Here is a 10,246-nt window from a genome sequence, read left to right as displayed (position 1 = left end):
CTTGACGACACCCCGCTGGCGACCCTACCTCCGAAAAACGGCTTGAGGCTTAATTACTTTCACCACCTCCAAAGACGCGGACGACACAGCGTAGCGAAAAGAGCAGCGCTTCCGTATTGGCGACGTATTGCCTCTACGACACCTAAACGCGACTTTCGCCAAAATTTTCACGCCAATCTTCTCCTAAATGTTGGCTTTTTTGTCATAATGTTCGTAACCAGTCTTCTCCGAGAAAAATAGCATAGGATTATGCTACAGTGTCCCGTCTGGATCCTCTTAAGTCTGTGAGACCACCGGACAAGTGACAGTGATGGACTTGTCCCCTCTGGCAATGCTATAACAAGGATTGATAGCGCATAACTTGTGAAGATGTCCGCTTTTCGGGAAGAACGGGAAATGAGGAAACTTAGATCGTTGCTTTTATTATTCATTCTACCTTTTTCCTTCACGCGACTTGTTCTATTTCTCTCTCAGTAATTTTTCATTCACGAGTTGCTTTTGATAGTTGAATATTTTTTTATATTTCATTCATAATTAAACATTCAGTATGCCTAAACGTCGCAGACAGCTGACGCAGCAAGAAATTGACGCGATTTTATTTGCATCTGGCTCAGAAAGTGAGCTATCCAGTGAAGATGACGGTTGGCCGAAAGAGCAAAATGCAAACAACTCTTTCATTGATTCAGAATTCATTGCTCAACTCCCAGATTCAGAAGGAGAAATTGGTTTTAATGAGGATCCTGATGAATTCCATGAAAGTTTGGAGGACCAAGAAAATGTTTCTCCAAAGGAAAATATAATTAACGACGCACAGGAAATCAATGAAACTGGATTTTCATATTCAAACTTGAAGTGGACTGATGAAATTGACAACACTTTGATCAGAATGAAACCGGAAGAGTGTAAAGGGGGTCCAATACATGATCTTCCTGTCGGATCAAGCGCTGAATCCTATTTCAAGCTTCTTTTTACTGAAGAAATGTGCGAAAATATTTTGCAGAACACTAATAAGTATGCTGATTACGTAAAAAGTACTTCCAGCTCCGAAAGTCAAAAGAAACGTAAATGGTCTCCTCTGCAACACATCCAAGAACTGTATAACTTTTTCGCAATAATATTAATCATGGGCATCAACAAACTACCAAGGCTCAGAAACTACTGGTCGGAGAATAGTGCTTTAGGAAATGAGAGAATTAAAGAAATTATGACTAGAGATCGTTTCTTTCAAATATACAAATATTTTCATTTGTCAGATAGAGCAGAAGAAGTGTCCCAAAACGATGATAATTTCTACATGATGCAAAAAATAGATCCTTTCATGAAGGAACTTCGAAAAAATTTTCAAAGCCATTTCCATCCATACAAAGACTTATCCATTGATGAGGCAATGGTTAAGTACAAAGGACGGTTAGGCATTGTGCAATACATGCCAAACAAGCCTGTTAAACGTGGCATTAAAGTGTGGATGCTGTGCACTCCTTTTTTGGGCTACACGTGTAATTTCGAAATATATTGCGGGAAAAAAGATCAAATGCCCCGTTCAACTAATGGCTTAGGTCATGATGTCGTCAGCCACTTAACAAAAGTCCTGGATGTCGGACATTGTGTGTATTTTGACAGGTACTTTACTGGTATTCCTTTGATGCTGGACTTATGTGAAAAAGGAATATACGCTACTGGAACAGTTACGGGAACCCGGAAACATCTTCCACCTAATTTAAAGAAAATTAAACTCCAAAAGACTGGTGAATCGAAGGTTTTCCAGTGCATAGAATTCCCGAATTTGACGTGTACTGTGTGGAAAGATAAAAAGGAAATTTCTATAATTAGCAATCACAGTGAGCATATAGAAATCACAGCAAGTAGACGGATCGGCAGTGTGAAAAATAATATTCCCTGTCCATTAGTTTTTTCGAATTACAATAGAAGTATGGGTGGTGTAGACCTGGCAGACCAGTACAGAAAATACTACGATGTGGCGCGTAAATCACGGAAGTGGTGGGTGTATCTGTTCTGGTTTCTTTTCAACACTGCAGTGAACAATTCATTCGTTTTATACACGATTTCCAACTTTCCTTTAGAAAAAAGACCCGTCACATTATATGACTTTCGCATGCAACTGATTGATTCCTTTGCAACTAAAAGTCGAAAAATAAGGAAATTGAACACTAGTATTCACGCGAAACATCTACGAGTCAAAATTAATGGACGTAAAAAAACGTGTGTACGCTGCAGAAACTTAAATGTCAAAACATTTTCAAATAGACAAGTAGAGAGTACTTGGATTTGTGAGGCATGTCAACTTTGTCTATGTGTTGAGTGTTTCGGGCCTTACCACGAAGTTTTAAAAATGGATCTTCAGTAAATTTAAGAAATTTTTTTGAAATTTTAAAATTAGAGAATATTTGCCGTTACTGACGAAGTGTAATATTACTGCCTGTATGCAAGCTATTTTTAATAATCTGTAGGGGACGCTTTCAAGTCTGCAATTTTCGCAGATATTGCAATTAGTTGAATATTTTGCTTCTCTTTAGTCGTTATTTACGTTTTGGTTGAAAATTAGTAAAAAAAGTTTCTAATTATAAGTTTATGTTGCATCCATTTAATTTCATTTTGTTTTTGACACAAAACAGGAAATTGTAGAGGCTTTTAATGCAATTTACTACACTACTTACGTGTGTACAAATTTTCCTAGTTTAATTTTCATTATTGTGCATTGATAACAATGATTTTTTTCAAGTATACTGTTATTTTCATATTTATAACATAAATAACATAATGTTTTTCTGATTTTCGGAAGCTCTATATTTTCATTGTAGCTAATCCTATCGTATGTATTATTGTCAATAATTTTCGCAGATTAATTTTATTTAAATGTGTATATTGTTAAAGAAATCTTTGATTTTATAATCTACGTATCCTATACTGTTGAATATCATGCGTTTATGTATTCGCAGCTCCAAAATTTACTTCAAATAATTACATATTTTGCCCCACTTCAGTCATTTGTTTTAATACTTAGGCAGAATATTAGTAAAAAGCATGTTCCTATCTACACGTTTACGCCATTTGTTGTTATGAGTACGAAATAGTTTTTATTGTTGTGCATTGATAACACTGATTTATTTCAAGTATACCGTTATTTTCATACTTATAACATAAATACCATATTGTTTTTCTCATTTTGGGAAGCTCTATACTTTCACAATGTAGCTAATTCTATCATATGTATTATTGTCAGTAATTTTCGCGGATTAATGGTATTTAAATGTGTATATTGTTAAAGAATTCTTTGATTGTATAATCTACGTATCCTATACTGTTGAAAATCATGCGTTTATGTTTTCGTAACTCCAAAATTTACTTCAAATAGTTACATATTTTGCCCCACTTTAGTTGTCACTTGTTTTAATGCTTTGGCAGAAGATTAGTAAAAAGCATGTTCCTATATACAAGTTTACTCTACTTGTTGTTATGAGTACGAAACAGTTTATTTTATTAACTTGATACAAGCAACACTAATAATTTAACATGGCATTTTTCTCCTTTTCGAAAATCAATACGTTCACATTCTAGCTAAATCTCATATGTATAGGATCATTTTCGTGAATTAATTTTATTTAATATACCTCTTATGAAAGTTTTTATTATATTTTAATGTGTTCTTCCGTTGAACTTGCTGCATTTGTGTATTCTTCCTTCTAAAAGCTGCTTTAATTAACAACAGATTAAACTTTTTTTAGACTTAATTTCTGTTTCGGAAAAAAGGTAGTAAAAATCAAGTTTCTAACTAGACTTGCATGCTTCATATGCTCATGTTTATTTCGGTTTTTACACAAAACAAGTTCTTTCACTTTACTCTGGGTCAAAATTTGAATTTTTGTTTTACTCTTGTACACTCACCATGATAATCTGTTTTGTTATCTTCTTTTCTCAATTTGTAATTTTTGGAATGAATATTTATATACATCTTATTTTTTTCAAATGCTCTTAGTTAACGTAGAAACGTATTGAAAATTATTTTGACAGCAATCTGAAATATTTGATATTTCTTTGATGTTTCAACAATATGCGATATTTTTAAGGTTTTTTTTTTTTTTTTTTTTTTTTTTTTTTTTTTTTTTTTTGTGTGTGAGGGGAAATCTATTAGTTAAAATATGTAATTTCAAAATCATCAATATTTAGTTACATGCGTACTGCTGTTGGTAGGTAAAGCGCTATATCTACAATTTATGTATTGCATTTTAGTTATCTATTGTACTTGAGCCTTATTGTGCAAGTTTGCTTATTTTTTTTCTGCTGAAAATAAAGCACCATTTAGTTTCTTTTTTATGCTTTTATAACGTTTGCATTTTTGTTTACTTGTTACAAATATTATTAAATTTGAATTTAAGTTTATGCTTTATTAAGCTAATTTGGTTTGAAATACACGATACATGTTTTAGTGTTACTATGCTTACTTTTATGACAGCAGAATTTTTGTACGGCACAATTACTATAGATGATTTTGTATAGGTGTATTATGTTCATATTTTTTGCCCAATTGAATTAAACTGATTGGTAGAAATTTCAAGAAAAATAAAAATAGTACCTGCATCAGTGACGATAATTTTTCATTTACGGTTACCTTGAATTCCCTTTAAGTAAAGATAGTCTGTAACTTAATTTAATTAGTTTATTCTCCTTCAGTTTTGGCATGCTCTTGAAAAAGCATTATTTTGCTTATGTTCTGAACTTGTGTATTTGGTTTATGTGCTTATATTTGTAAAATTAGCTCCAATTAAATTACAACTTTTTCTTTACTCTTATAGTTATTCATTTATAAATCTTTATTAATCCTTTAACACTTCACAGAGTTAATTTCTCCTTTTACGTTTATGTTTTATGTCATTTCTTTTAAATCAATCACAATCCTTCTTTTAAAGATTGTAGTGTAACAAACACCAAAATCGGTTTTAATTCTTTCCTAAATTCATTTAATTATTTTATAAAGACATTATGTCTTGCTTTAGCGCATCCCACAACCTGTGTTTCCTTGAAAATATAAATTGTTCAAATCTTCTAACAAATTAAAGTACATATTTTTACTTCTGTATAAAAGGCCTTATTCAGGAAAACAGTCAAAATAAATTGCTGAGATTATTTTTTAAAACCATGTCATATAGCATTTGTATTACTAATAAAGAAAATCTAGAAGTGTTCTCCTACATCTGTTGCATTTACACTTTAAGCACTAATTTAGAATTAATTGATTTTTTAAGAGAAAAAACATGTCACCTCCCTCCCCCAATATAAAAATTGTTGTCAATAATAATCAAGTGATTTCAGAGTTGTATCGTATTCGATTAGCTAGTTATACGCCGAGCCATAGGCAACTCGTGTGTAGGGGGGAGGGGCAATTTCACCTTACTTTCAAAAGCAAAGCGGACTTGCCCTCTCACTTTTCAGAATTTAAAATTAACAATCGACTGAAAAATGATTTTTACTCGGATTGATTTCACGGATTGATTTATTTTGCGTGAATAACAAAAAAAACCCTCCAAAAAAAAAAAAAAAACTTTTCTCATGTTATTTTATTAGAATGGAAATTATAATTGGCTATTCGCCCCAAATTTTTACGCCAAATTCCATTTTTATCTGTCATTTAATCAGAAATCTTAAAATCCAATTGCATAGATTAGTTCTATTTTAAACAAGAAAAAAGAAGGGGGAGAGGGAAATAAGATTTTGATGCTTCCCCACTAACCCCTCTCTTGACCCCTGTTTTTTGCGTTTTTTGAGAAAAATATTTTTTTTTTCATTATTAAATTTGAAAAACAATCTTTCTATTATTCTCTTTTATTTATCCTTTTTTTCCGTTTTTTGTTTCGTTTTTGCCAGACTGGGGTAGCTTTTATTACTTGTCTGTGGTATACTCATAAGTGGGAAAGAGGAGACGGGGATGCAGTTCCTTCCAAAATTTTGAAAATATTTTCAAAAACATAATTATTTCAGTAATTATTCAGTTTGTGCAAATTGATTTAAATCGGAAACGTGTTTCCAATTTGAAAAGAACATCAATTATCATTAGTTTTATAAGTTAAATTATTGCATGATAAATCTTAAGCTTGTGCTTGAACAGGAATTTTCTTATTTATAATTAATATTTTTTTTTCTTTGTTTACCTACTCTAAAAATAAAGAAAACAAGATGACTGTTATGCATCTCGACATAAGTTCAAAAGCTATCGAAGAAACGATAAAGGCATTAGGGCAATGGTGAAGAGCTCCACGCGCCCGAAGCGTGAGTGATTAAGGTGACAGCTAACCACGCCTATTGCAATTAGCAAACAGAAGAACTGAAGAAGAGCGGACGAGGGGTCTTCAGAATGGACGGTTCCATTTCGAAAATAGCTAAGTCGAAAAAGTTAGGACTTAACTGTGGTACAGTTTCCCCCCGGTCCGGTCTTAAAGAGTTAAACAAAACAAAACTAGCTGCGCTGAAAGGACATTGGTTGGAAGAAGCCACGTGTACCTCCTGGCCGATCAAACTAATCGAAAAAATCGGCGCCTCTTCGAGAGACAGCTGCGAGCTGTTCAGAATTCAACGTTGCGAGATTTTTTCGACAACATCGATCACGTGACGGGAAATCTCGAACTCGAAACGAGAATAGTTTGGAATGACCACCCTGCTCCGTATTTTGCGGAGTTGCTTCGCAAAAGTAGCGAAACTCCGCAGCTCCACAAAGAAGTTATTTTGGTCCGCATTTCCCATTTGGTTTTTATTATGTCCAGTGCCGGATTACTGGATAGACAAACTAAGCCGTGGCCTAGGACCCCCGCTATTGAGGGGCCCCCAAATGGCAAAAACTAATTTAGTCAGTGCATAAAATTGTTTTATCCAATTGCTAAAACTGTAATTAATGCTTGAATACAGGCGGCTCAAAAAAATTCTTTGGTCTTGGGCCCCTTGATGTCTTAATCGGGCTCAGATTCTGACTAGACTTACCAAAGATATTAATAAAATTAAATTTATTTTTGTTATATTTTGCTAGTTTATTTGGCATGTAAATGTGGAAATAAAACCCTTGTACATATGCTAGTGCTTAAATGAAAGCTCAAAAATAACTTTAGATAAGAGTTTGAATTTTTTTTTAATTGATTTTTATGTATACCGAGTTGCTTCGCAAAATTTCAAAATTCTCCTCAAAATTAAAACAGATGCTCTTCAAATTGTTTCTTCAAGGTTGACAACTCTGCTAAAGCTCTTTTTTTATTTAAAGAGAAAGTGGTGTTATGTATCCCAAACACGTGTCTGTAATTATTTCTTTACTTGTGATCTTATCACACTCATTTCGTTTTTTCTGTACGATTTACACAAATTGAGTGCACCTTGTAAAATAAACTAGGTTTAGGGTCAAAGCAAGCCATAAAACCTTCAGATGGTATTCTTTAATTAAAAAGTCATGTGTAAAATGACTTCTATCTTTTAACGTAGGGCAACTGTGAGATGTAGTTAGTACCTTGATAGTCTGGCAATTCGTTTCACTCCATCAGTTTAAAAATTCCCCACTTGTAATAGCAATACAAAACACATTACTCATATAGTAAATAAAAGTAATATTAACTAAATTAATGCTTATCATAAAATGAATAACGCAACAAAAATTTAAATTAACAAGATTAGCTTAAAGCTTAAATTATTTTAAATAGTTTTATGATATACGTATGACTTTTGGCATGTTTTTGTTTTCAAATATTTCCAAAACTACGACATCTTTGTTTGTACAACGTAAGCATTTCATGCAGCCAAAGCAGTCTATGCACTTTGTTCATAAGGAGAGATGACTTAGCAGAAAAAAAAAGTTTTTACAAATTTTTAAATCATAAAACAAAATTATGTTCGGATTTTATCAATTTGACGTTTTTAAAAGTTAAAAGAAATATGCACAGGCCCAAACACAGAGCATTAAAATTGTGCTTGCGCTTTAAAATATCAGAATACAATTATTAAAATGCTGCTTAGTTTTTCATTTTGAATGTTATGTTCATTGAAACAAGGTTGTTCGCAGTGCTTTTGCGCTATTTCAGTACTTCTATTTAGCTGGTGTTCTTTGCGTTAGTAAAGCTTAATATACAGAGATACCGTTTTAACCTGCAAGATCTTTATTTTCGCAACCGTTAGTCCTAGATGTATACTTACAATTGCAAAAATGTCCAAAATCAGCTGCAGGGTTAAGATATTGAAAGTTTGAATTTAAAATAAAAATGAGTCAAAAAATACAAAATTTAACTTTTTATACAAGCCCCAGGTCCCCTAACTTATGCTTAGGAAAATCATCTGCATTGAAAAATAATTCCAACACAAAAAGTTTGAAATAAGTACGACTAATATGCACCGAGATACGAACCGCAGCGTTTTGTGACTTACACCACTTTTCACTCGCCGTCAATGACACTTTTTGAAGGAAAATATAGTGGTTAACAAGTGTTTTAAATTAGATGTGTGCATAGAGTGTTATTTTTCTAATTATTCGAGGTTTTGTAGTAAGTTTTTGCCTATCACGGCATAACATTTGCATAAATTTTTAATAGCAATAAAAAATATAAATACATTGTTTTTCTTACTTTGACGACCTGTCATTCTTCTGAAAAAGCGATAAGTCCCATTCTCATCTTCTGTATGGTCCCTTAAAAATTAAATCTGGAATATCTCCTTGAGTTTTGATCGCACAAATGTCAAGTTTTTTGTGTTGGTTATAGTTTTCAATGGTGATTATTTCTCTAAGTATTAATTAGGGGACCTAGGGCTCGTATAAAAAGTTAAATTTCGTACTTTTTTACTCATTTTTATTTTCGCCTCAAACTTTCAATATTTTAACTCTGCATCTGATTTTGAACATTTTTGCTACTGGAAGCATACATCTAGGACTAACGTTTGCGAAAATAAAGGTCTTGCAGGTTAAAACGGAACACCCTGTATATAGTTTCAACCAAAATAGCTATTCAATAAGTTTAACGCTCAATCATTATTTGTTTCACTAAATGTGTTCCGTAAGATAATCTTAAATTTATTTTAGCGTTGAGTAGTTACAATGTTTAATAAGTTTTTTTTGCTGCCCCCAGTCTGTTCTGACAGTACAAAAAATGCTTCTTTCGCTTTGGAATACAGAAGTATATCGTGAGTGGAAAAAGTTATCTCTTTAGTAATCCTATCAGGTTATTTTGTCAAAACGTTTTTTCTTTTATTTATTTTTTTTCCTTTATTTATTTATTTTTTCTTTTGAAGGGCTGAGAAAAGTGCGAGAGCTATTTAAAATCATTAATGGCGTCCATCATTTCTTGCAGAAGTGTAAGATTTATTTTTTTTTAGAAAATATTTTTGAATAAATCGGTAATTTACTAGTAAAGTTGAAAAATAACGAAAGTTTTTAGTTAGAGGAATATGAAACAATTATTTACATTCAAAGGAAAATATATTCAGCATGAACTAGATAAACCTCTAATTTTCGTTTTCCTTTAACTACGTAACGCATAACATTTTCATTTAACAAGAACAATAGATAGCATTGATACGAAACAATATTAATTCAACAAAAGCGAAATTCAATTCAGCGCACGATATTGTTTATCGGACGTTAACTAAGTTGATGATAAGTTACGAAGATTGCACTAAAGAAAAAGTAACATGATGCATTGAGTTTCACCTAATATCATTTTCGCAATACAGTGAACATTTTCATACGTACTGAAACACATTTACATAAAATATTTTTAGTTAATAAGATATATAATTCTATATTTCCCAATCAAATATTCTTAATGATATAATGTACTTTTCCCTTTTCGGTTTTTGATGAAATTTACTGTAGGTTTCATTAGAATAAGAATAATTAATGCATTTATCTCCACATTTGAGATAGTCTGTTCTTTATATTCTAAGAGGTAATAAATCCTTTCACTCCGTAATTCCCATTAAGTTCAGTCATATTTAATGCATAAAAACAAATAGAATTATTAATATATTACAGGTAGCTATATTTTGATAGTTTAATGATAAATTTAACGAATGTAATGTAGTTATGTTTAATTTCATGTATAAGAGAAAAAATGGAAAATGCAAGATTAAATGAAAACATATTTGATTCAATTTAAGTGGAAACTTTTTTTTATTTTTTTTTTTCAAGTTCAGGCTTTTTATTTTATCCGCTGAAGTAAATAATTTTTTGAAATAAGACAAAATTGTGCAGATAAAAAAATTAGATATA

At 31.8% G+C, this 10,246-nt stretch overlaps 1 protein-coding gene across 1 annotated transcript; it reads left to right on the top strand.

The window, feature by feature from the left end:
* Positions 1-547: 547 nt before the first annotated feature.
* Positions 548-9,163, top strand: LOC129218775 (piggyBac transposable element-derived protein 4-like). The gene is made up of 2 exons (XM_054853099.1): positions 548-1,862; positions 9,105-9,163. Exons 1-2 carry the CDS (start codon positions 548-550, stop codon positions 9,161-9,163), a joined length of 1,374 nt encoding a protein of 457 aa, XP_054709074.1.
* The last annotated feature ends 1,083 nt before the right edge of the window (positions 9,164-10,246 follow it).

This window comes from Uloborus diversus, chromosome 3 (assembly GCF_026930045.1).
Source record: "Uloborus diversus isolate 005 chromosome 3, Udiv.v.3.1, whole genome shotgun sequence".
NCBI classification, from domain to species: Eukaryota; Metazoa; Arthropoda; class Arachnida; order Araneae; family Uloboridae; genus Uloborus; species Uloborus diversus.
The sequence above is the reverse complement of the archived record's forward strand: the minus strand, read 5'-3'. Positions and strand labels throughout refer to the sequence as shown.

Excerpts from the sequence above, each read along its gene's own strand:
- LOC129218775 (XM_054853099.1), top strand. The coding sequence starts at position 548 with ATGCCTAAACGTCGCAGACAGCTGACGCAGCAAGAAATTGACGCGATT. Across the intron at positions 1,863-9,104 it reads GCATATAGAAATCACAGCAA|TCTGTTCTGACAGTACAAAA; the intron begins GTAGACGGATCG and ends TGCTGCCCCCAG.